This window comes from Schistocerca serialis, chromosome 10 (genome assembly GCF_023864345.2).
Source record: "Schistocerca serialis cubense isolate TAMUIC-IGC-003099 chromosome 10, iqSchSeri2.2, whole genome shotgun sequence".
Classification (NCBI taxonomy): domain Eukaryota; kingdom Metazoa; phylum Arthropoda; class Insecta; order Orthoptera; family Acrididae; genus Schistocerca; species Schistocerca serialis.
In genome coordinates this window covers 61604844-61631716 of record NC_064647.1, presented here as the reverse complement: position 1 = coordinate 61631716, position 26873 = coordinate 61604844, and the positions used below count along the sequence as shown (strand labels likewise).

The window sequence follows — 26873 nt, the reverse complement described above, 5'->3', positions numbered from 1 at the left end:
ATAATGCACAACCGCATGTTGCAGGTCCTGTACGAGCCTTCATGGATACAGAAAATGTTCGACTGCTGCCTTGGCCAGCACATTGTCCAGATCTCTCACCAGCTGAAAATGTCTGGTCAATGGTGGCCGAGCAACTGGCTCGTCACAATACGCCAGTCACTACTCTTGATGAACTGTGGTATCTTGTTGGAGCTGCATGGGCAGCTGTACCTGTACACGCCATCCAAGCTCTGTTTGACTCAATGCCCAGGCGTATCGAGGCCGTTATTATGGCCAGAGGTGGTTGTTCTGGGTACTGATTTCTCAGGATCTATGTACTCAAATTACATGAAAATGTAATCACATGTCAGTTCTAGTATAACATATTTGTCCAATGAATACTCGTTTATCATCTGCATTTCTTCTTGGTGTAGCAATTTTAATGTACTTCTAAGTTACCATCTAACGCTGTTAAAGCAGGCATGAAATGGTAATTTATACATTCAGCTTTCATGCGGTTGCCGGTATTGTTATTTACTGAAAGTGTGAGGTCTATATCCACAGGCTGTTTTTTCTTACCTGAAATTTAGTGGCTGTTACAATCCTGCATTACAGGTGTGTCATTGTAATTGTCGACCTGACAATACTGGCAAGTGGTACGGAGGTGGGTGTGAAGATCGGTGAACCTGCGCCGTTCAGAGAGGACAGCTCTACTGGGGCGGCATGTGATGAGCAGTCTGCACGGCCAGTGCTATCGCCTCCTGCCCTATCTCAGCCGCAGAAGGATGACAGTAAGTACATAGCTGGAAATGCGTTACTGGGCTGTGTGACTGTTCCCATGTACTGAAAGCAGCTAGTTTTCTTAAATTATAAGATTTTTTACTCCAAGGGATGTTCAGTAACTAATGGAACACATTTTTTTCCTGAAGGCTGGTCAGTTTTATGTTTTATTCAGGACTCCAACACACCATAATATTCCCCACTCTTTAGTTTATTCTTATTGAGCTCACAGGCGTGATCTGCAGCAATTGTGTAGGCGAAGAACAACTTCGTAACTGAGACCTCTGTAAAAACTTTATTGTTGATAACTGGTTTCGGCAAACTAAGTCATCGTCTTCAGATCTTTGTAAAGGCTTCTTGGACCAGCTGCACACAAAATCTTTCCATTGGATTTCCAGGTGCAGAAACATGAAATGAACAGTGTGTTGGTATGTCAAAAATTAAAAATTACTATGTACATCACAGTTCGTCATGCCGTGGTGGACATGACATCTTATGTTCTGGGAACAATGTTTTGCCGAATTGTGATATACCCAGCAATTTTTAGTTTTTGATGTGCCAGTGGATCGCTCATTTATGATTATGTACTTGGAAATTCAATGGAAAGATTTTGTGTAGCTGGCACGTGATGTTTGTAAGAAAATCTTAATGAAGATCTGAAGATCGTAGCTTAGTTTCACTGAAACCAGTTATCTAGAATAGAGTTTTTATAGCAATCTTGTTTGTATAGCAATCTTGGTGAAGTATTTCTTTTCTCCTAAGTAATTCCCAACTCTCTTGACTACAAAACCTAATTTCTCAACATAATTTCTATTCAGTGCTAAGGCCTTATGCCACCCTACTGGGAGGCCCTGTATGGTTGCATGTTACCACTCTACTGGTCGATGTCAGAGCCAAGTCTTGCTGTGTTAGTAATCTCCCATCATCTTAGTACTGCTTCTGCACTTATGGTCCTTCATTTCTCTTTATGATCTTCCATTAGGCAGTGAGGACCCCAGCTGACACAAACCTTTGAGTACCCACTACAACAGACACATCTAGTTCAGCAGGGAGGTGTTTGTTATCCGTTGATCACCTCATATGAGTGTACCTGCACGTTTCAACATTGCAGGAGTCGCAACAGTGTGCGGTGTGCCGGCACGCGGGGAATCGGACAGGTTTGCCTGACTTCGTTGCTATGGTGACAGATGTCTTGCCCAATGATTCGCCATGCTTTTGTTCACTACCAGGTCTTCCTAGCTGTTCTACAAGTGCCAGTGTATGTTTGTGACACAGTAGTTTTCCACCAAAAAAACTAAATGACTCTTTGCTTGGAACACACCTCCTTTATAGACACCAGTTTGGAGGCTACGTATAGTGCTGCCACCTATCGGTACGTTTCAAGATGGCGGCTAGAATTAAAGTTAAGCACGCATCCTTCCAGAAAAACACAAATTTTGCCGTAAAAAAGGAATCGTGAAAATTGTAAGGACGAAATCAAAGAACTGAATGAACTCGTAACGAGCTTACAGTTCATAATCGGCAGTTTGAAAATGGATATTTCGAAAATACAAGAAGAAAATAGTGAGCTGAACACGCTAAAACTTGCGCGAAATAGTTCGTCTGTTACGGAAAAGTGGTCAAATGTAAAGTGCAATAACAGCAAGACCAAAGTGCAAATTCGGAAAATCTGTGAAAGTTACGCAAGCTTTGTGCACGAAAACACATTTCAAGTACTTTCAACTGCATGAACGATGGGAAAAGCAAAAAGGCACTGTGAATAAGGTAAGAGAAGAAAATTTATTGAAGCAAACAAGCAAGAATGAGGTCAATGTAAATGTGCCGACCAAAAATTGTGCCAAAGTATTTAGGAGAAACAATACAAAACAATTCGCACATTGTGAACTCCAGTAACAGCAAACTGCTTGTGATTTCAGACAGCCACGGTCGTGACCTTACGAGTAAGCTAAAAGAAACAACTAAAACATATTCGTGTGGTATAGTGAAACTGGGTGCCCCACTTAGCGAAATTAAAAAAAAAAATGGCTGCATCTGCAGAGGCAAAAAATCTGCACGATAAAGACTTCGTTGTACTTCTGGGAGATGCAAACGACATCTACGAAAGTAAAACAGCGAGTGCAATGCGCAATCTTAAACAGTGTCTGAGAAACCTCACTCGCACTAATGTAATAATGGCCAATATTCCGCATCGCTATGATCTTGTAAGATGGTCATGTGTTAACAGGGAAGTGAAAAGTGCCAACAATCAGTTAGCAAAAATCTGCAGACATTTTAAGACCGTGAAATGCGTCGATATAAGCGAAATTGGACATAGATTCCATACGCAACACGGACATCACCTGAATGGATTGGGGAAAGAATATCTGGCAAACCTGATAACCGAGGTAATAAAAAAACCACCAAAATAAATTCGAAAACAAAATAATTGCATCACCATCGCCTGACACCATAATGAAAACACTTCAAAAAAAGGTAAAACCATTAGAACCATCATCATCAGCAGCAAAGCACGTAAAAAAAGATGAAATGTTAACAGAAAGAACAGTGGACAGCAATTTTAACAACAAAAGAACTACAGTTCCTCATCATCCAAATATTATTTTAGACAAAAACAAGAAAAACGCGAAGACTCAAAGTTCACAAGAAAATGTAGCAGTAGTGGCAGAACCAACATTTGAAGTGTCAGACACAGCATCATCAACAAGAACAAATAGAAGGCTGTCAGGCAGAAGAAATGTTGAGCCTCCTTCTCGTCCCAATGATTTTTTGTGTGTGGGCCTGAAGAAAAAGAAGGGACAACAGTAGGTAGTGTCAGGTGTCTCCTCCCTCCTATGTCAAGACAGACCCCAGTGGATTCTCAGTCAGGTAACAGCACTAATAGAATGAAAAAGCAAGAGGAAGGCATCTCTTTCTTTCATCAAAATATAAGGGGCCTTTTAAACAAAACAGATCAACTTCTTATTAACATTAATGAAAAGGACAGTGTAAATAATGCTCAGATTTTGTGCTTAACTGAGCGCCATGTTACTGATAAATGTGCCTTGCCATCTATAGTAAATTATATTTTAGTAACATATTACTGCAGGGAAAGTAAAGACAAAGGTGGAGTAGCAATTTATGTTAAGGATAGTGTGTAGAATACAAAGCTATAGATATGAAGAAATATTGTGTGGAACAACAATTTGAGGCTTTTGCAACAGAAATAACTAAACTCTAAACAATAATAGTGTTGGCTGTCTACAGGGCTGCTTCAGGTGACATAGAAACATTTCTACATTTAATGGAACTCCTTCTGTCAGGGTTACTTTCAAAAGCAAAGGATATTGTAGTTTTAGGTGATTTCAATGTAAACTTTATGACAGAAAATAAGAATAAAATGGACTCTGAGATTGTGATGACCTTACATAATCTGATATCAGTGATAAACTTCCCAACAAGAATTACATCCGAGTCCCAAACTATGATAGACAACATTTTTTAGATGTAAGTAGACATCAGAACTATGCTGTCAGGCAGTTATAAGTGGGTTTTCAGATCGTGATGGACAAATTCTCACTCTTTATGATGTTAATCTGTTCAAAAAACAATTTCCTCAATGGAATTTCATAAGAGTAATGAATGAAAAGGCAAAAGAAACTTTCAACCATAGGTTGCAGCAAATGGATTGGTCTTTAGTAAATAGCCATGGTAATGTTGATACTAAATATAACTGTTTTATAAATGAATTCTGTGCTCTTTTTGAAGAAGTATTTCCCAAGAAATGGGTCAGAAACAGTGCTTCCAATTCTGTAAGTAAGCCTTGGATTACAAAAGGTATAAAACAATCATGTAAAACCAAAAGGGAAACTAATGCTGCAATAAGATTGTGTAAAGATGTAGAAAAATGGGAACACTATAGATTATACTGTAAAATTTTAAAGAAACTAATACAGAAATCAAAAGCCCTGTATTATGAGAAGAAAATAGATAATTATAATAATAAAATAAAAACAATTTGGAGCATTATAAAAAAAGAAACAGGAAGAAATGCAACAATCAAAGAAAATGTAAATAAAATCAGATGTGAAGGTACCCTAGTAGATAACCCCAAAAGTGTGGGTGAGATTTTTAATAAACACTTTCTATCAGTAACTCAACAGATTGGTTGCAAGCCCAATGTTGATGAAGCTGTAACTCTTTATCAAGCAGTATATTCAAACACAATTTCAGAAATGCGCATCAATCCTGTCACTGTAGAATAAATCAAAAAAATCATCATGTCTGTAAAATATAAGAATTCTGCAGGGGTTGATAATACATCTAGTAATTTATTGAAATATTCTTGTGTGTGGATAAGTGACATTCTCTGTCATATTTTCAATGCTTCCCTTCAGAAAGGTGTTGTTCCCAGTAGGCTTATGTATGCCATTGTGGATCCCCTGTACAAAAACGGCAATAAAGCTGAACTAACTATCGACCTATCTCTTTGCTGACAGCTTTCTCCAAAATTCTAGAAAAGCTGATAATGTAAGAATTACTGATCATCTCATGAAGAATGGAGTTCTCACCAAGAGCCAGTTTGGCTTTCAAAAGGGTCGTTCAACAGAAGACGCAATCTATGCACTTGCAAATGAAGTCCTAGAAACCCTTAATGAAAAAATGCTTGCGCTTGGTGTCTTCTGTGATTTATACAAAGCGTTTGACTGTGTTGATCACCAGATTCTCTTGCAAAAAATCAAAATTAGTAGGAATAAGTGGTGTTGCAGGCAACTGGCTACAGTCGTACTTCAAAGACAAAAAACGAAAAGTTATCTTGAATAGCTCAGGTGGAGTATGTGACGTTTCCTCACATTCTGAATGGAGTTCCATTACAAGTGGACTGCCTCATGGCTGAATTCTTGGGCCACTATTATTCCTGACTTTTATAAATGGTCTACCATCATGTACAAGCCAGCCGTGTAAATTTACATTGTTTGCTGATGATACCACAATTTTTATGAGCAGTAGAACAGACAGTAATCTTGAGGAACTCATTAATCACATACTCTCAGATGTGGTTAATTGGTTCAAGGTGAATGGTCTCTCATTAAATTCCAGTAAGACCAGCTTTATTCAGTTATCTACAGAAACAAACAAAAAAAAGAGGGAGATAAGTGTGACATGTGGTAATCAGCCAATAGAAAGAATGGAAACAACAAAATTTCGTGGAGTGCACATTGACAAGAAAATGAACTGGTCTTCACGTTCTATAGATCTCTGTAAGAGGCTCAGCTCTGCTACATACGCTTTACGGGTTGTCACTACATGTATTGAACATAAAACTGCAAAAGTGGCTTACTATGGCTATTTTCACTCACTCGTTGAATACGGCATTATTTTTTGGGGCAACCAGCCATTAGCAAGGAAAGTGTTCATTGCACAGAAGTGAGCTTTAAGACTCATGTAAAAATAGCTTTCAAAAACTTAAAATATACACAACTACATGCCAATGTATTTTTTCTCTCATGTGTTTTGTTTGTAAAACTATAGAGATACTTCAACTAAACAGTAATTATCACGAGCATAACACACGGAGGAAGAATGACATACACAGCGAGCATAGAAATTTGAGCTTGGCGCAAAAGGGTGTCCACTACACTGGAACAAAACTCTTCAGTGCTCTTCCTCCTGAAATAAAGACAGAGATTCATAAAAGGAGTAAGTTTAGGAAAGCACTAAAAATATTTTTGCTAGAAAAAGCTTTTTACAGTCTAGATGAATTATTAACTAAAGAAATTGTAAAATTTTAATATTATGTAATACAAGTTGACATAATGCCACTAAGAATGTTATTTAACTTGAGCTCTGTATCTGTGTGCACTCTGTATCTGTTTTCTGTAGTGCTTTAATGATTCTGAGAAAATATGTATTTTCGTTTTTCTGTATTGCTGCTCAAAGCATTTACTGTATAAATTTTTATATAATTATATCTAAAAACAAAGATGATGTGACTTACCAAACGAAAGCGCTGGCAGGTCGATAGACACACATTTTTTATATAATTATGTACACATATGTCTGTATATGCTACAAGATTATCATATTGTATTTGTAAAAAGGTGACTCGTTCCACATCCTCGTGAACCCAACACAGTTGGACCTACGGAACATGAAATAAAATTTCAATCAAATCAAATCAGCTTCATGAAACTGGAGGAGCCGAAGCGGGATTTTTTTCCCCCCACAACCAAAAGTATCTGAAAAAAAAAGTGTTGTATCACTTATTGAATGCCCCTCGTAGAATTGAACTTGCAGATACTTGTGTGCTAAATGTGTATTAATTAAATTATCAGTTCGGTACTAGTTGATAATATACGCCCTCTTCAACAATATCCAAATGCCACAGCAATAGTGTCATTAGCTTACATATAAAACCTGGTTTCATTTTGGATTCATAACTCTTATCACTGCTAAATGTCTAGAACAAAAGCTATTACTTATGTGTTTTAGGGATCAATGTTGGCAGCACTCACTTTCTGATGTGATGGTAACACTAGGATGTGTGAACAGTTAAGAGTAGGCATGTTTCTTATCAGTGAACTAAGCTAATTGTGCCAAACATTTGTGTGGCTTTTCTGTGTAATTTTGGGGTGTGTTTGGAAAAATAGCAGTCATTGTCCTGACTATTAACAATATATCTCCCATGCCAGAAAAAGTGGCACATGATATACAGCTGAAATCACTGGAACTATATGTGTGCTTTTCATTCACTTTGCCAACTCTTAATCATGTCTATGCTGCTGACCAGCCTGTTGAAACCTAAATACAAGTCAGTATCTGTTCTATTCCTTTTCACAGCCATCTGAAGTTGCACGAACTTCATCATTATTTAACCTACAGAGGTTTAGCTGATCACAATGACAGTATATATTTTGCATCTATATTATTCTTGGGAATGTAGGTTATGACATATTGATCTGTTACATAATGAGTGACCGAGTTTAGGTTGAATTCTGAGAGTTTGGTTGTGAGTTGTCAAAGCTAAAAAATGTGATACCATGAGAATAACTAAAATTCTCATTACTGTGAGCATTTTATGAATATTGAATTTCAAAAAGTTGATCTCGTCTGCCATTTTAATCTCATAGTTCAAAGCAGACGTGTTATATTATTAGTTTCAGTAATTCCAGGTTGTATACGTTCCACACACACTTGTGACAGTTGGACTACTGTCTAACCAATATACTAAATGAAAATGATGACAGCGTGCAGTTGTAGATGGAAGAAGGGATAGTTATTTTTCTCTCAAGTTACTACAATCAATACACTGCTTAGTTTTTTCATCAATTGTAATAACATTGCGTGGAAGAAAAATTATCTACAATGAGGTGCATAATCACCTACAGATATAAGGAAACTGGATTTATCAATAATAAAGAGTGAGCCAGGAAACTGAACTAAAAAAAATCATTTTAATTGGATCTGTTAAAACCTTACTGGCAAGAAACATTAATTTTCCTAAACACTACCACAATTAATAATTTGATGGGAGAAATGCTGGTTTTGAACTGTTTTTCTTTTTTCATTTTCTACGATTTCCTTGTTTCTGCATTTCTTTCATTATCTTAAATTATTTTTTCTGTTATGGCATATATTGTATATGGTATTGAAAAGTCAAAAATAAATGAAGGTTCAGAGAAAAACAGCTTTAACTATTACAGACATCAAGAGTCAGTTGGATGTGCTTGTAGATTGTGATTCAGAAACGGGAAGACTCATAAGTGAAACAGTTGGTTCACATACTGGACACTACCCATAATTAGACAGTAAGAGGGACAGCAGTCGTAAAAGTTTATGCTGTACAGATCTATTTCCTTAGTAACTTCTCATCGAGTGAGGTGGCTCGGACATCAGCCTCATATTCCAGAGGTGTTGGATTGAAATCTCCATTGGATCGTCCCAATATAGTTTTCTGTTGTCTCTCCAAGCAGAATGAGATGGTTATGGGTGCGGAACACTGCAAATGGTGGTACCTATATCTCTCTGCCGTCAGAGCGTGGGTGTCATCCTGGTGTTGTCAGTGTGCCTTTAAATGCTAACCTTCATTCAGTTGCTTCTCAATATACAGTTTAAATGGGTACATGGTATTTGATATTTTGACGGTTGGACCTTACCCATTGCATTACAGTTTACTGGATGGCTATACACAGCCAGATTTCTGAATTTTTTTAATAAAATGTGCTGCAAAGGCGCTACTGGTTTCATAATTTTAAATTACAACATCAGGTGCAAATCCGAATATAAAGAAGAGAGAGACTGTAAACAATTTTACACAAAGACCATATGACAGTGGCAAAAAGTGTCCAGGAGTCCAAATACATACAAAGTGATCAGGCGACTTTTACAGCCCGACCCCAATCCTTATTTTAAAATTTGGGAAATTACACAAAAGAGCGATAGTCATGGATCAAAAAATGCAGCATGAAACTGGAATCTATGAACAAACGGGATGAGAGGAAAAATTATGAAACACATATAAAACGTACTGGAAAAGGGGGGGGGGGCAAAATATAGAGTAAACAGTACAGTATCTCAGCTTAAGCCACACTGTGACAGAATGCTGTGACTGCCATACATGGCCTGACTGGTTATCAAAACATAGGCCCCGAGAGAAGTGGCGCATTCTTGGCAGTATGAATAACCTCCAGTAAACTTGAAGGAAACGGCTGGGAATCGTGTGCAAAAATAAATGCACTAATATTAATAGCAACTGTTGAGTGAATAACTTAAAAAAAAAAGGAATAACATTGCCATGGGTGGAGCTTATGTATAAGGGGAATTCAAAAAGAAATGAGCCAGAGGAATAATTACAGAAACTAGCACTTGGATGTTAGAAGTATTGGCCCTGGCTGTTGACACGTGTCCCATTGTGACACAAGGCGGCGAATAGCTATCTCATAAAATTACTGGGGCTGCGATGTTAACCAGTTCCACATGTACAGCTGGACATCGTCATCTGAGGTTAATCGTTTGCCCATCAGAGCCTTTTTAATGGAACCAAAAATGATGTAATCACAGGGAGAGAGGTCAGGACTGTATGGAGGGTGGCCGAGAACCTCCCATTTGAATATCTGCAGGAGTGCTGCAACCGGTTGGCTGTATGAGGCTTTGCATTGTCATCTAGCAGAATGACTCCACAGGTGAGATTGCCCGGTTGTTTTGATTTGATCGCTTGGCGAAGGGTGTTCGAGATTTGCGAGTAACGCTGGGCTTTCAGTGTTGTCCTGTACTGCAGGAAGTGAATCAGAGGGAAGCCTCTTTAAAAGGCTCTGATAGGCAAACGAGTCACCTCGGATGAGGATATCCAGCTGTACGTGCGGAACTGGTAAACATTGCAGCCCCGGGAATTTTATGAGACAGCCATTCACTGCCATGTGTCACAGTGGGACAAGTGTCTAAACAGCCAGGGTCAATACTTCTAATATACAGGTACTGGTTTCTGTAATTATACCTCTGGCTCATTTCTTTTTGAACGCCCCTTATAGTACACATTTCAGCCCCTAGGTGTGTACAGCATGACTCATTGCTAGTTAAGTGCCACCTGTGTTGTCGACCTGGCTTGTTTCGTTCATCTACAGTGATTGTTTTTGGTGCCGTTTTGTTTTGTTTCGTTTTTATGGTGGCAAGTTTAAGCGAAGAATGTGCAGCTGTGAAATTTTGTTTTCTACTTGGTAAAAATGTTGCTGAAACTGTTTTAATTTTGAAACTGGAATAATAAGATGGTGCTATGGGAAAAACTAAAGTGTACAAGTGGTTTGCTCGATTTAAAAATGGCGACATGTCGATTGATGACAAACCATCAAATGCCAGAATCATCAAAAATATTCAGAGTTTTTTGCCTCGGATCAGACAGTCAATCAAACCTTTTATTTGGAAGTTTTAAGAAGATTACGCAACACGGTTAGTCAAAAAGCTGCAATTTGTGAAAGATAGGAGACTGGTTCTTCCATCGCCTGCACACACAGAAATCTCTGTTACAGTTTTTGGCTAAAAATGACATGGTTCCACTGCCCCATGCACCTTACTCACCTTACCTGACCTGACTCTGTGCTATTTTGTTTTATCTCCATGCATGGAAAGGGGCATGAAAGGACACCAATTTGACAACATTGAAAAGGGGGGGGGGGTATGTGGAGGAGCTGTCAGCCATTTCTAAAGATGAATACAAAAAATATTTTGAACAGTGGAAGCACCAGTATGACAAATCTGTAGTTGTAATAGAGAGTATTTTGAAGAGGACTAGGTTGTTTTGTAAACAGTTTGAAAATATTTAGACTTTTTTTAGATTTGGGTACCCCTCCTATAAGGATAAAGCCTAGGGCCATTTATAAACATCTTAAAAATTGTTACAATTACTATAAATATTTTTTAAAAAGTTAAGTGAATTTTTAAAAAAGCGTTTAAAAGGGAGAACAGCCGTAGTAATTGTACCAAGGAAGAGGAGCTAAAGGGGAAGGGTGGGTGAGTCGTGCGATTCTTTTGACTTAACTCAGTTCGAGAATTTAGTGTTTGGTTTGAAGATTTTTTGTAACACACGAAAGATTTCAAGCTCTTCCAAGATATTCGTAAAGTTACCCTTGTATTCCAAATGCAAAATTGTGAGATCAGATGTAATATGAGATACTGAGTGACCCATTTCAGATAAATACGAACTCAAGCCAGAGCTGGAACCCAAAGCAGAAATATTTTCCTGAAACCTGATTTCAAAGGACCTTCCAGTTAGGCCTATATATTAGACTGGCAATCTTCACAGGTGATGCTGTAAACACCTGACAACCTGTGGGACTTCCATTTCATCATCCCCCTAGGTTTAAACTTCAGTCCATTATTCTTATTGTCGGCCATGGTGGCCGAGCGGTTCTAAGCACTCTAGACTGGAACCGCGTGACCGCTACGGTCACAGGTTCGAATCCTGCCTCGAGCATGGATGTGTGTGATGTCTTTAGGTTAGTTAGGTTTAAGTAGTTCTACGTTCTAGGGGACTGATGACCTCAGAAGTTAAAGTCCCATAGTGCTCAGAGCCATTATTCTTATTAATGAAATGTACTGAAATGTACTGGGGTGGTATCTTTTGTTGCCAACTGTATAGCAACTCTGCTAGAATCCCTTCCATAGCACAGATCCTGCGATAAGAAATATTCCTCGGGCCCTTCTGCATGGGGAGTAATGACCTTGTGTCAGAACAACTGTATGGCTCATTTCCTTTTTCTTTTTAAAATGCTTTATATCACATTCTAATGGGTACCATGCAGATTTTGTATGTAGTATTACTGAGTCGTCAGTACTAAAGACGTGTCTCCCAAACTGCATACAATTATTCCTCATTCACGAGGAAGTTTTCACAGAACTCATCATTGTTGTTTGGACAATAGTGGTCATTTGTTGTATACTCCATCCCTCCGTTACAGCACCACTGGATTTTATCTCAAGATTCAGAACATTGGCTTTGAGGTCACTAAATTGCACTCGATACTCGATGTATGGTGATGATACTAAGGTCAGAATATTTTCAGATTATATTGCACTACTTCATTGTCACAGTCAGCTGATTTAACTGTGTTGTTACTCGGAGAATGTGGCGTTAATTGGGAATTAGAGTCACTGGTAATTTTACTTGTGACCAGTACTACCACAGACTAAAGTAAAGAGAAAATTGTCAGGACTATTATGGAGAGAATACAAGATGTTAAACTTAATAATATGCGTCTCATCCAGTTTATCATCAATAAAAATGAAATACAACAATGTACAAGATTTAAACCATTATTAAATACACTGTAACTAAAGCACTCTATATTTTAATCAGATGTCTCATGTTTTAGAACTTTTTTGGTTGGAGAAATTGAAATTTTGTTGTATTGAACTGTTGATTTTTCATTAAAATTTAATTAGAATTTAATTGGTGTGGGGGAATGTTTTGACCAGTTCCTTTCTGTGGAATGTTTAAGATTAGCTAATAGTTCCTGACATGGGCTGACACAATTTCGTTCTGACTAGTAAATGATGTAACGGTTCCCACAGTTACCTGTTCAAGCTCTGAATTGCAATTGGTACTGGGGAAAAGTTTAAAACCAATGGCCAGAAAACTGAAAGGAAAAATAATCTTCTATATCTGTGCATTAAATTTCAGTGTCATTGGGACAAAACCCATGTTAAATTACAGTATTACATCATGAACTGTACTCTTCAATGACAAATATTGTTTCTTTCTCAAAACGGCGTCCATATTTCCAGCTACGGGATCCACCTCTGGTTCCATTCTGCCAATTGCTGATCTCAGCCCAGGCCAGAAAGAGTGAGTACAAAAATGTTTGCTGTACACTTAGCGTAGACATGGAAAATTTCATTTATTTTTATTTTTGCTCAGTGATGATTACTCAGATTATATAGAACAGAGGAATGTATTTCAACACTAAAAGCTTACAAGAGTATCAGTGAAATTTTTGATGAATTTTTTGTTGTTTAGGTGAGTTACTTCATTCAAAATGAGGTCAGGATGTTTAGTCACATATGTGAAACTTCATCTGTCCTCTAAAACATAGTAGACTGCTTATTTTGGTGTTGTGTAGCATTGGCAGATATTGTCATGTCACTGACTGTGTGTTCCTCTTCCTTTCAGGCATGAGCCAAGTGAAGATAAGTTCATGCCAGTGAGCTTCAGATTTTCTCGGGATCATGTTTCAAAATTTTTTTCCTCTCTGTCCTATGTATATTTTCTTGCAGCTGTCACATTTTAACTTGATCACACATCCGTGATCATATCATGTGGTTTCTGCAGTTTATTCTCAGTATGTTTTTTGAAGTACTAGTCTGATTTTATCTTTAAATTTCTCCCAATTCAGGGTGACAATGAGCTAAGTTAAGTTCTTTTGTTGTGTAATTTTGCTAGGATAACACAGCTCTAGTTTCCTTGCCTTGGGGTGCAGGTTTTAATATAAATTTTGTGGACTAAGGTGAGATTGTAATCATCAGGGTTTGCTGTTTTTCTGGTGTTTTTAGTCCAATTATTATCTTTTCTTTAGTTAGCAGATATTTTATTAGTCTCTCTGTGTGGGTCTGAAATGTGTTATTCTTTGTGTGTTTTTGGATGACATGAGCTTTTGTAAATTATGCAGTTTCTGTTGTATTTTTCTAGATGGTAGATGTGTACATTGGTCCATTTATTGTGCTTTCGATATCTAGAAAGTTTATTTTATCTTCTTTGTGCTTGATTGTTGCTGTAATATTTTTATATACGTTATTACATTGTGAGTGAAATGTCTATTTCTTTTTGTGTTCCTTCAAATGAAATTGGTATACGATCTATTTATTTGTGGTGACTAGTGTACCAGGAAGGCGATCCTTCATTGCTTAACTGTATTCTGATTAATAAACTAAAATTGTCCATATAGCAGACAAAGTAAAACTTATTTCCTTTTCTAATGTAAAGGGCAACAGGCTTCTCTATAAACTTTTTTAACATATTGTGACTAATCAAATTTACAATTTTTTATAGATATAAAGTATCTTAAGATCTGCCTAAAAAGTTAACACTGTCTATTGTAAAATTCCACATTGTTCTCTTAGATAATGTATATGACGTTGCACAAGCAGTTTTGCGTTTAATGCAGCAGTATGTCACACACCCTGTGGTACTCTCTGTTGTATCATAAGCCCCACCCTCTTCATCACAGTCAAGCACAAGCTTGTACTTGCTGTGAATTCCGCAACGCTTACAGTATGAGAAGTCCTCTTAATCTCCAGTGCCTTCATTCACATAATTTCTCAATAACTGGAAAGCCTTAATTGTGTTTTATCTCTCACATACTGTACAACCTGTTGTTCTAATTCATATAACCTTCCCAGATTTGGCCCCTAGAAAGTATGGTATGTTGAACTGGTGATCTCTGATTTTTCTTCTTATGAAACCACCTATGAGGATTCACTACTGTGACTTAAAATTTTCTTTGTGCTACGCAATTTGTGGTCTGTGGCTCATGAACAACCATTAATTGGAAATTAGTCTGCTGCATTGTGCAGATTGAATAACAATATGTTACCCTCTCAGCTACATTGTACTGAGCAGAAGAAATCGGACACTTCAGGCTAACAGTGCACTTCATCAGTTGTTGCCAGTTATGAAATTGGCAGTGCTGACAAGTAGCAGCTGCTTTAGTGCCACCGTTGAGCCATGTTTCAATTATTGTGCCACATTTCGGTTGTTCTGTGTGAATATACTTATGTTAGAACTAAACAATGGCAACTCCAAGCAGGAATATCAACAATATAAGGAAAAAGACAGATTGCTACTCACCCTAAAGATGACATGTTGTGTTTCAGATAGGCACAACAAAAAGACTGCTAGACATTTAGCTTTCGGCCAAAGCCTTTTTCAGAAAAGGAAACACAGACATATTCATTCATGCAAGCAAGCGCACCTCACGCACATGTGACTACATTTCCAGCAGCTCAGTCTCAAGGGGGTATGAGCGGGGGGAGAGAAGTGTGTGTGCTGCCTAGTGGAGCATGCAGTGACTAGATGGAGGCTAGACAAGACTGCCAACAGGTGCAGCGATAGGAGGCTGTGGGGGAGAGCATAACTGGGACCAAAAAGGGAGAGAAGCAGGGAAGTGGAAAGACAGGTGGTTGCATTAGCAGAGTGCCACATGCAAAGAGTGAGGGGACGGGAATAGGGAGGAGGTGATAGAATAGAGGGGATGGAAAACTGTTGGGTGTAGGGTGTAGGGAGAGCAGGTTGCTGTAGATAGATGTCCACATTAATGAGGAGTGGAGTATGAGTTGCAAGAATAACTCCTATTTGCACAGCTCAGGAAAGCTGATGGTGAAGAGAAGGATCTCGATGGACCAGGTTGTGAAGCAGCTATTGAAATCAAGTATGTTACCTTCAGCTGTATGCAGTGCCACAGTGTGGCCTACTTTGCTCTCGGCCACAGTTTGGCGGTGGCTGTTCATCCTCTTGGACAGCTGGTTGGTAGTCATACCAATATGAAATGTGGCTGCATTTAAATAGGATCAAAAATTTTTAGTCTGATACATATAAAATTCTGCAGAATAGGCAAACTTAAAAGAAAGAAATGATGGGGATGAGAAACAGTGTTTGGTAACAAAAATGGCAAGACCAAAATGCTACCAAAGAAAGAGTGTGTGTGAGACCGTAAATGGAAAAGAATGTCCCTACATAATGCACTTGAATATAAATGGTCTAACTGCAGACTTTTCAAACAAAAGCCATAAAGTGGATGAATTACAAATTATTCTATCTGAATGTAGAAATATCAAAGTTATTTGCCTCAGTGAACATTGGCTTATATCTGATAACATTAAAATTTTTAATAAAAGTGAAAATTTTGAATTAGCCAGCAGCTTTTGTAGACGAGAAAAATCACATGGAGGCTCTTGCATACTTACTCATTCTGATATAAGATATGAAATAAAATATGATTTTAATCATTTGAATGAAGAGTGTGTATTTGAAAGCTGCTGTATCGAGTTGACTGACCTAAATGTCGATGTAGTTTCTATTTATAGAGTACCTGAGAAAGCTACAATTGAAGCTTTTCTGGTGAAATTTCATTGCCTGCTTGAAAAAAGTCTGTAAATAAAAAAGGAAAAGGATAGTTGAAACCAATGACATGTCCAAATTAACTGACTTAATAAGAAACTTTGGTTTCAAAATAAACTTAATGCAACCCATTAGAGAAAATGCGTGATCAACTACCTGTATTGATAATATTCTAACAAATTATGTATTTGAGGATGTTTATAAATTTTGCATGGATTTAAGAATCTTTGACCACTTTGCATTATTCATTGACCTACCAAAAGATAAGAAAGAAATTTCATGTAACAAAAGCCATATTATGAAAAGGAATGTCAATGAAAAAAATTCAACAACATTTAGAAATAAGTTACGAGAGGTTGAATGACCTTCCAACACGTATTTTGAGTAATAGTAACTTTAACAATTTTTTATGTAGCTTTCTTGAAATATTTAATGAAAATTTTTGACTTAGAACTACATGCAACAACAAGGCACATCAAGGCTAATAAACTTAAGTGGATAACCCAGGGTATAAACATTTCTAGTGGCAGGAAGAGGAGACTCCACAATTAACTAAAATATAACAAAAACAGACGTTTTACAGAGTATGTTTGCATTATAAATCTACATTTTAAAAAGTTGTGAAGGCAACCAAACTAATGGCAAATAAGAAGTTTATTGCACAACATAAAAGTAAAACAAAAGCAGTGTGGTCTGTTGTCAAATCAGAGTTAGGTGTTAGAGTTAGTAGCAATGAAATATCTAGGATTAAAGTAGATGATAGCTTTATTGTAAATCCAGCTCAAATATCAGAGTGGTTAAATGAATTCTTCATAAATGTGGAAAAGTCAGATGTTAATGTATCCGAGTAAAGTGAATCCCTTTGGAATCCACCAAGAAGCCGTATGTATATCTTATGGGTTGAAAAAAAGTTCCAATAAAGGATTATATTATCATTAAAAAATAAAAACTCTGCTGGGTGGGATGAGATACTCACTAAAGTGATTAAAACAGTGTGTGGCATAATAGCACCTCCCCTAACTAAAATATTGAACCAGTCTTTTGAAAAGGGACGCCAAAGTCAGACCTCTATTTAAGAAAGGGGTGAGGGAAGACATGGGAAGCTATCAGCCTATTTCTATTCTTCCAGTCCTGTCAAAAATGTTGGAGAAAGTATCTGAAAACCAAATCAAAAATTTTATTGTAAAAAATAATATTATTATAAGTAACCAATTTGGATTTCAACCAGCTAAGAACACTTAGGATGCAGTGAATAACTATTGAACTATTGAAAAGATAGACAAATCATTGGATCAGAGGAGTAAAGTTGCAGATATCTTCTGTGATCTCACAAAAGTATTTGACTACCTGAACCATGACTTCCTTACATACAAATTAGACAAAGACAGGATTAAGGACAATGCTCTAAATTGGTGAACCTCATATTTAACAAAGAAAGGGTAACTATCACATCAGATGCAGTGAACTTTTACTCTAAATGGAGTACAGTATCACAAGGTGTACCTCAAGTCTCCATTTTGGGGCCAATCCTCTTCCAATTCTACGTAAATGACTTACCATAAATATGAATTCCCCATCAGTTCTGTTTGCAGACAATACTTCTGTTTTAATTGAAAATGACAATGCAGAAAAAATTCCGAGCTCCATCATAGGCACAGTGGATACCTTAGAAAACCAGTTCCAATTAAAAGGGTTGAAACTGAACATTGCAAAAACCCATATGGTTCATTTCAAAACCAAAAATTCGAAATGTGTGAAATTTAAAATCCAGCATAACAATAAACCTATGAAAGAAGTTGACACCCTCAAATTCCTGGGACCAAATGTATTCAAGAACTTGAGCTGGAACATACGTATTGACTTCCTATCAAGTAAACTAAGCAGTTTTGCCTTTGCAATGCAAATACTGGAAAATTCCACTGACTTGAGTAGACGAAAAATTGCTTATCATAGTTATTTTGAATCTGTCATTAGATATGGCATAATTTCCTGGGGAAGTTCGACTAGTGAATCTCGAATACTGAAACCGCAAAAGAAAATTGTCCAATACATGTGTACTGCACAGCAAAAACACTCTTGTTGCCCATTATTTTGGAAATTGCAAATCGTAAGTGTTCCTTCCATATACATTTATGAAATTATAATCTTCCTACACAGCATACAAAAATTATTTGAGGAGAATCATTTTAACCATACATATAACACAAGAAATAAAAATTATTTCATGCTACCCACACACCAGTTGAAATTATATGCACGGACTCCACAGTATATGGGGATGACAATAAACAAGTTAATGGGCATTTAATATAAAGCCAGAAATTTTAAAAACATTGCTACTGCAGATTCTGTGGGAGAAATACTACTGTTCAATAGAAGAATTCATAAAGGTTGGAAATGATCATTTGAGCAATGGCTAATTATGTGTTACATTTTATTGTATATGTGTGTATAATGAAAATGTATTATTATTATTATTATTATTATTAAGCTGTCTATTAATATCAGCTGTTCTGTGTTTATGGTGAAATTTTACCACAATTTGATGTGTCTCCTGTACTTGAATCAAATGGTTTAGATTATGTACGTTACGAGACAAATAACAATTACGAGATTACCGGCCTTAACCTGTGATATCCTATTGTCCCCACACCTTCCACCCAACAGTTTCTCCCCTCTATCCTGTAACGCCCTCCAAGTTTGTGTCCCATCACACTCATTGTGCTCACTTTCCACGCATACTGTTCTATTTCTCCCACTTCCCTGTCCCACTCCAGATTGCTGCTTTTGTTCAACGCAACAGCTGCAGTCTAGGTAAAACGGCTGGAGATAGTGGTCATGTGTGCCTGAAGTGTGTCCACTTTTGTGTGTGTGTGTGTGTGTGTGTGTGTGTGTGTGTGTGTGTGTGTGTGTTTTCCTTTCTTTCTTTTAAGTAGGAATCTATCTTTTTCATAATTATTGACTCATATTATACATGAAAACAGGTACATGTCTTCATTCATTTGTAGCTATTGTACTATCTGCTTCCAGATGGGAAATAAAAGCTCGTGTTGTAAATAAGACAGCAATGATACGATATGTCAATAATAAAGGGAAACGATTTTCTATGGAATTGGTTGATAGCTCTGGGCACATACATGCAACAGCATTTGGTGAACAGTGTGATGAATTTTATGATCTCATAAAGGTAAGTGGAACTGAAACTTATGTTGAATGTACATACAGATAACTTTGGTGAGTGATGTATGAAACATTTGTTTATTTTCATAACCTAGTTTTTGAGCCTTTCCAGAATCATTTTTAGATGGGGCACACGGAATTTAAACGATTCTGCCTAGTAGATGCTGGCTTGCAACAGTATGTGGTATAGGTTGTAAATCCAGCTGACAGCTTCCATTTACATTGCCTGTTGGCTCAGTATTTACTATACACACCATCAGCTGAAGTCTGTCAACATTCAGCATGTGCTGCACAGCTGGTGATTTCTGTTGACACTCAATGTTTATAGTGAGTACTGAATTCTGTGACCAATAGGCGATTAAAATAGAAGGTGCGAGTTACTTACTGACAAAAATACCACCCTTACTGCTGCATATGTTACAAGCAGTTTTATACGATGGAGAATGTGGAATAAAGCCGGCCGGGGTGGCTGAGCGGTTCTAGGCGCTACAGCCTGGAACTGCACGACCGCTACAGTCGCAGGTTCGAATCCTGCCTCGGGCATGGATGTGTGTGATGTCCTGATGTCCTTAGGTTAGTTATGGTTAAGTAGTTCTAATTTTTTTTTTTAAAAAATGTCGAAAAAGTGAATATTTTGGTGAGGCACGTGACCTCAAAAGGATTGAAATCTAGTTTATGGAAGTAAAAAAAAAAGTTTATAAGTATCTGGTTGCAGTTTCCTGTATTTATGTTAAATTAATAGACACTCCTGATCTCCAAAAATTTCCTTAAAGGATAAGCTTAATGTGAAGCTTCTGTGATTTTAGGTCATGTCTCTGACTTCTTGCTAAGTATTGACATACACTGATCTCATCTTCAGCATAATTAGACATTCAGGTGTCTCTGATACCTGGTAGTTTTAGAGAAGTTGTTTCTAATTTAATGTTCAACAAGAAAGCAGAAAAGAAAACTACGAAGGTCAGGAGTAGTACAGTAATTTGAATGTAGTGTTTAAATAGTAATTAAAACTGTAGCCATTGAAAGTGTTACCTGTATGAGATAAAATGTGAATTTTCACATATATATTTCATGCAAGTTTGAAGAAAATTTGCTGATCGAAGGGGGAGTCAAATGAAATTGTAGACAGTTGTCATATTTTGAAGTTTATTAAATTAAATTTAAGTTCTGGATGTGTGAAGAGTGTTGAGAAAAGATTGAATAACTAGTCAAGATTCACATTTAAGACTGATTGACATAGTGAAGAAATGGAAATGCCAATGTGTTATAAACATCAATATTAGTTAGGGAAACGAAAATATGACTTAACAATGTGTTTTATTTATATTGAAGCCAGGTTAACAAATTTTGTTGTAAAACATGGCTGTGTACTTTTGACTTGTGTTTGGAAGCAAAGCCACATTCATGAGTTGCTTCCTCTGAAAATTTTGAAGAGGTAATGTAAATTAGTTCATTCCCAAAATCTTAGCTTCACAATTTTCTAAGTCTAAAATTCTTTATCCCATGCATCCTCTCCCTCTACTTTGTGAACACAGGGAAGACCTTTATATGAATGCTACAAATGCTCACACACCCACTTGCTGGGCTTCAAAATGGTGTGTGTGATGAGTAAAATGTCACATTGAACCAGAGCTGGACTTGAAAGTGAATGCAAATCTTTTTGGATTCACAATGTTTCAACCAATATTAACATCCTTTTCCTTTCAGTGGGTAGGCTTTTGTAGTAATGTTTAGTGGTTGTGGAGAGAGGTAAGGTGGATTTTCCAGATCTAAAGTAATTACGCCAATGCACGTCTAGCCGTATCAGAAATTGTGTGCAGAAACAACCACAGGTATAGAAGCATAGGTGTTAAGAAGTTGTGGTAGTTCTAAAACATTAGATAAAATTTAATCTCTCTTAGTTTTAATGTGTGGCTTGGTAATTCAGCTTTTCTTCCCAGTGATGTGCAACAGTGCCAGTGTGCCTGCGGTGGCCATTCTTGCTTCGTGTTCACTTCACTTCCAAAAAGCTCCACTCAAAATGGAAGTGCTTGTCACATAAGGAGAGGGAAATTAGGATGTAGTGCAGCAGTAAATGAAAGCTTGTGACCTCTGCGTATTACAACTTTCACTTGACACGATACTGATACACCGGAATCACATATGTCTTTATTGTACCAGCTCGAAAGACTGACAGACACCGAAATCGATGAAAAAATAGAAATAAGATATTTAAAAAAGTTGACAGATTAACCTTCTTTCTTCTGTTAGCTTAGATATAATCGTACCTCCTCACGATATCTTTATTGTACTGATACAGTGTGAATATTTGTTTATATGTGTAGGCCATTTAAAGAACATATGCAGACGGAACAAGATTGCTCTCTGGCTCATCTTTGCTTCTTTTAGGGTCCTTTGAAAAATGTAAGAAGATACACTCGAACTAACAAATCTGAGGTTGTGGTCCCATCTTATAATGTGGTTACTTTGCTCGTGTCAGATTGTAGATGTCACTTAGTGGTCTCAGTCCTGGCTCTCACCACACGTTTTTCATCGCAACACGTGGAATTACAGGTTTTGAACCTTCACAAAATTTTCATAGCACATCTACAGTTATTAGTTTACATATGGAGTCCTGGAAAACATATTCAGCTTTACGTAGTCCTTACATTTCATCATTGTTACGATAATCTAAGTACTTACAGTTCAAAATATATTGACACGCTGGGTTTGCTTATTTCTTACTCCGTACATGTACATGTTCATATTGCATTTATATTTCTTTACATAAATATTGTACAAAAATTTACATAAATGCTGTACAGAAATTATACATACAATACAGTTAATATTACGTACATATCTGGTGATTTTATGCCACATAACATCTTTCAGTTTTTACATTATCATTTTTATCACATTTTGCTCTCGGGCATTACCCTTTGGAATGTTCATTTGTGAGCAATCTGTTTTCATAGTCTCATCTAACTTTAACATTACACAGAGTGTCATTTTATCAATCTCGTTTACCTGTATTGACAAAACATTTGCAAGTATTATTATCACTTGATCTGCAGAAGTTTTGTGTTCGTACACCACACCTGATGCGAGTATCCGTCGTTACAGGTGCAGAGGAAGGAAAACTTCATAACGTGAAATCTTCGCCTCTGACTAGTTTACTAAGATGTGTCAACTTGTCTACAGTAAATCTTATTGACAAGAAGAAGCATTCATTTTTACTCTTATTACTGCAATACTTCGTTCATCACGACAAAACTATTGAGTATATCTTTTCATGACTATCTACTCGTGTTAATATACTTACTTCGTGTTTGCTCTCTATTGGTACATTCTGGCAGTACAATATTGTGTTATACAAGTGTCATCATCAACAGTAAACAGTTTACTTTGGTGTCGGTGATCATACTTCGTTTGCTACTGGATATCACTCTTATGTATTCTGATGTGCATGAATATGTTTCTACAAGAATTGTGCCTATGAACAAATGTAAAAGAAAGTTGAGACTCGTGTTTGTGTGCAAATGTACTGTAATAACTCTTGCTTTGCATCCTCTTTCAGTCACATGGACTTGGAATGCTTGGTCTGACCCCTTTTCATTTGGTAGCACAAGACCTAAGTTCAGTCTTTTTATACATCTGGTGTACTGTAGGTTTTTCATACACACATTCACACTATCACACTCACACATATTTCTATATACATAATTATTTATTTTTGGTGCAGCCCTTATGCGTTGGTACCAAACACCCAACTGTTGTGTTCCCTATTTTGCCCAGGCGGTGACTCTGCATCGTTCACTGGAAGGTTGCTTAAATACTAACTTAAAAATAAGCACATAGTTGTTCGCTGGCTGCTAACGCATCACACTACCAATATTCATATTTTCAATTTCTATCAGTACACAGTTCAACGTGAGCACGTGCTCATACTGTGGTTGCCGTTTTGACTTGCTTTTTTACACCTGGGAAGAGAAGTGTTGTTGTAAGTGGAGTACGATCCTATCTTTCATAGTATGCTCATGATTTAATTTATATTCCTTCACTTCTCATTTAGATGTCTCCTTTCGTGTAGCATGTAAATAGGCACTTGTATAAATGTAAATAACTTGTACATAGTATCATAGTGTGTAGGTAGTTCTCTGCAGATAGATTGCGTTTACTTCGTCCTCTGTGTATATATTCCTTAGCTTAGTTCTTCCTAATTTCGTAGTCTTAGATTAGTTCTGTAGTGTAGACATTTTATTTCCTTACTAGTCAACTCATAAGGTTTCTCTAAAAGTAGATTACTTAATGTTTCTTTGTTAAGCTACGATTGTCATCTGGTGGCGATCCGTCGGCTTGCACTGTTCTGTGCACGTGCACGGAGGTTGTTAACTGTGAAGGATGCTGCTGTGTGTGCAGAGTTCTCTTGCCACTTCACCTCGCTTCTAAATGTGCTACGTCTCAATCGCACGCATACTGTGTGTTTAAACAGTACAGTGTCAAATTAAATAATTTCTCGCACTTGGTGAGGGTAATGTTTTTGGATCTTCTTTGGTCCGTAAACATACAATAAAAACTTTAAGTAACTAAAACTTACATCCTAATAAGGCCACACAAATGAAACAGGCATAAATGAAATCTTTCCTTACTACTAAAAATCAGTTGCAACAAGTATATTCAAGTGGACAGTCTGTCACCTCTTATGAATACTAATATACAATCCTGCAAGCCATGCTTGATCAATGTCAAATTCTGTTTAGTGCACAAATTCATGTAAATCTTTGTGTGGGTAGGGCTCATTTTCCTTACCATTGTTTAAGGCTCCCGGGTGAGGGATTTTTGATATAACAAATGGCCCTGTGTACAGCAGTTGCCACTTGCGATTCAACTTGCCATACTTTATCAGTTTTGGATGGGTTTTAAGGAGTACCTGTTGTCCCACACGGTATTCTACAGTGCGTCCTAATTTCTTATCGTACAGGTGTTTTCTGTACTCTGCCTTTTCCTCAATGCTAACCAGTGCCTGACGTATTTTCTCCTCATGTTATATTTGCTTCATAGAGACCTTTGATAGAGGCTTTTCCCAATTGTCTCCTTGTCTTCTGTCAAATAACAGTTCCATAGGAATAAAGCCAGTTGAGCTATGTGGAAGATTGTTAACAACTTATTGGATTGGAGTGACATATTCGATCCACCTTGTATGTTTTTGAGATGTGCAAGTCTGGATAAATCTGTTAAATTCCTTAAATTTCTTCTAAAATTATATGTTTAATGTTGTGAGTGTTCGTGAACACTTTCCAGCAGTTGCCTTTGAAGTATGACGTGTTGTCTGTCTGCAGTTTTCTGGTTTGCCTTCTCTGGGTAGATGATCTGTTGTAATTCTTCCGATGATGGTGCTCACAGTCACTGACCGCATGGCATATAATTTTACATACTTAGAGCAAACGTCATAGCACGACAACATATTATACACCTCCTTTCCCTTGCGCATATGGTCCAGCCACGTCCAAGGAAGCTATCATGTAAGGCCTTTTAGGCAATACCAGGTTTAGATCAATTAATTTCGACTTATTTGCATGCTTAACTTTCTGACACGCGACACATTTCTGTACTAAGTGCAGAACTTTTTGTCTTAAATTTGGATAGTAACAGTAAGTGCCTATCTGACTAAAGCATTTGGGGATGCCATAGTGTGCCCAAACATTGTGAGTATATAATATAAAGTCATTAATGTGATCTTTTGGTAAACAAACACACCACCTGCTGTGCCTTGTGTGGTGTCTGCAAAACGGTACACCGTGGTAAAATATAAAAAAAATTTTCAACCTGTCATCATTGTTCTGCAGCAGTTTTAGCATTACCTTCTGCCATCTGGGATCTTTCTGTTGTAGTTGCCCCATGCTTTTACACATCCTAACATAGTATGGCTGTTGTGTTTTATCTTTCATCAACAGAATCCCGAGTTCTGAATTGTTCTCCCGGTTGTATACGACCTGGGACAACTGGGAGATCTGGGAAAAACCTGGAAATTTTTTCATCTGGGGAAAAAACCCAGGAATTTTTTAGAATTCCAGGAATGTTTCATTATGTTAGTTTTCAGTTAAATTTTTGTAATTTTGACTGGTAAGAACCGATACTCTAGCAAAGGATATTACTGTAGCCCACTACTGCAGAATAATTCTGCAACAATAAAACATCAATGAGAGGGAGAGGGGGGTGGGGGAGACTTCAAAGGAAATGCGCCATATACAGCAACAAAACACAATGCTCATACAAGTGTCTACCAATAACAAATTGTGTCAAAGGCCTTAGGAGGACTATGCAATGCTTTATAACAATACATTGCCTCCAATCAGCATAAAGTCACAACTGTTTACATTAGATTTGTTTTAGCCATTACGAGCGGGCTCATGCGCTTGCACAGTTGAGTCATGTATTAGTAGTACCTTCTCCCACTTCTGGCTACAGAAATGTGGCTGTTGGCTGTGTAAGCAGTCACAGCAAGCTGCTAGATGCTACCGGGAAAAATTTTACTGGCACACCGAAGCTGCCAGATTCATTCATGTGCAGCGGTCCTGGATCTAGGTAGGGAGGACAAACTGAGATATCTGACCCGGGTGGGGGCAGGGGGCAAATTCATATTCTTGAGGAAAAAAAACTTTGTTTCACAAAGCACATAGCATCCAGTGCATGTTGATCTATCAATTATTCATATGATTTTGAAATGCATCCCTGTCGGTTTTTGAACACATTCTAAGTTGATTTCTGAATGAATCGTAAATTGATTTTTGAATGCGTGCGTAGAGTACTTGTTGTGTCTGTCAAGAGAATTTTCGTCACATCTAGAAATAAACTTTCCTGCAGACAAAAGGGAATGGGGCTATTCAAGCTGAGTGGAGTAAAGCCAAACGGATGATTTGCCAATCGCTGTTTGTTTATGTGGTTGATTTGGTTTGCTAATAATCAGCGTTGATACAATTATTAGTGAAATCCATAGATTCAGGCTACCAGAATGGAAATAAATGACTAACAAGAATAGTAGGTAAAAAAGATTATGTATTATCTTTTCGGTGTATCCAGAAATTTTGACAGAAAATTTTTGGCAAGATCGCTGCACCTACTAGAGCCAGTTGTACAGTACCTGGCTAGCAGCCGCTTAAGTTCTACTCTGGAAGTAGCATGGAAAACACATACAAAGATGTAACAACACCTGACTGGAGAATATTTGCAGAATAACTAAACCAGTGATTCTGGGACGGTTAATGAAGTTTACTGGCGAATAAGTTTTGACAGTGGCAGGAATAGTTACAGAATTAGTGATTCGTAAAAGTGTGTTGTCAAACGACCGTAAGTCACAGAAAACAGTGTATTCACC

The 26873-nt window shown here is 37.3% G+C and overlaps 1 protein-coding gene across 5 annotated transcripts in view; it reads left to right on the top strand.

Moving 5' to 3' along the window:
* LOC126424752 (replication protein A 70 kDa DNA-binding subunit-like) overlaps window positions 1–26873 on the top strand; it is a 415354-nt gene that overhangs the window by 36688 nt on the left and 351793 nt on the right. For all 5 annotated transcript variants that reach the window (XM_050087475.1, XM_050087476.1, XM_050087477.1 and 2 more), the window contains exons 4-6: window positions 595–770; window positions 13012–13072; window positions 19370–19526. In XM_050087475.1, coding sequence (XP_049943432.1) covers window positions 595–770; window positions 13012–13072; window positions 19370–19526 — 394 coding nt within the window. The remainder of the gene's footprint in view (window positions 1–594; window positions 771–13011; window positions 13073–19369; window positions 19527–26873) is intronic.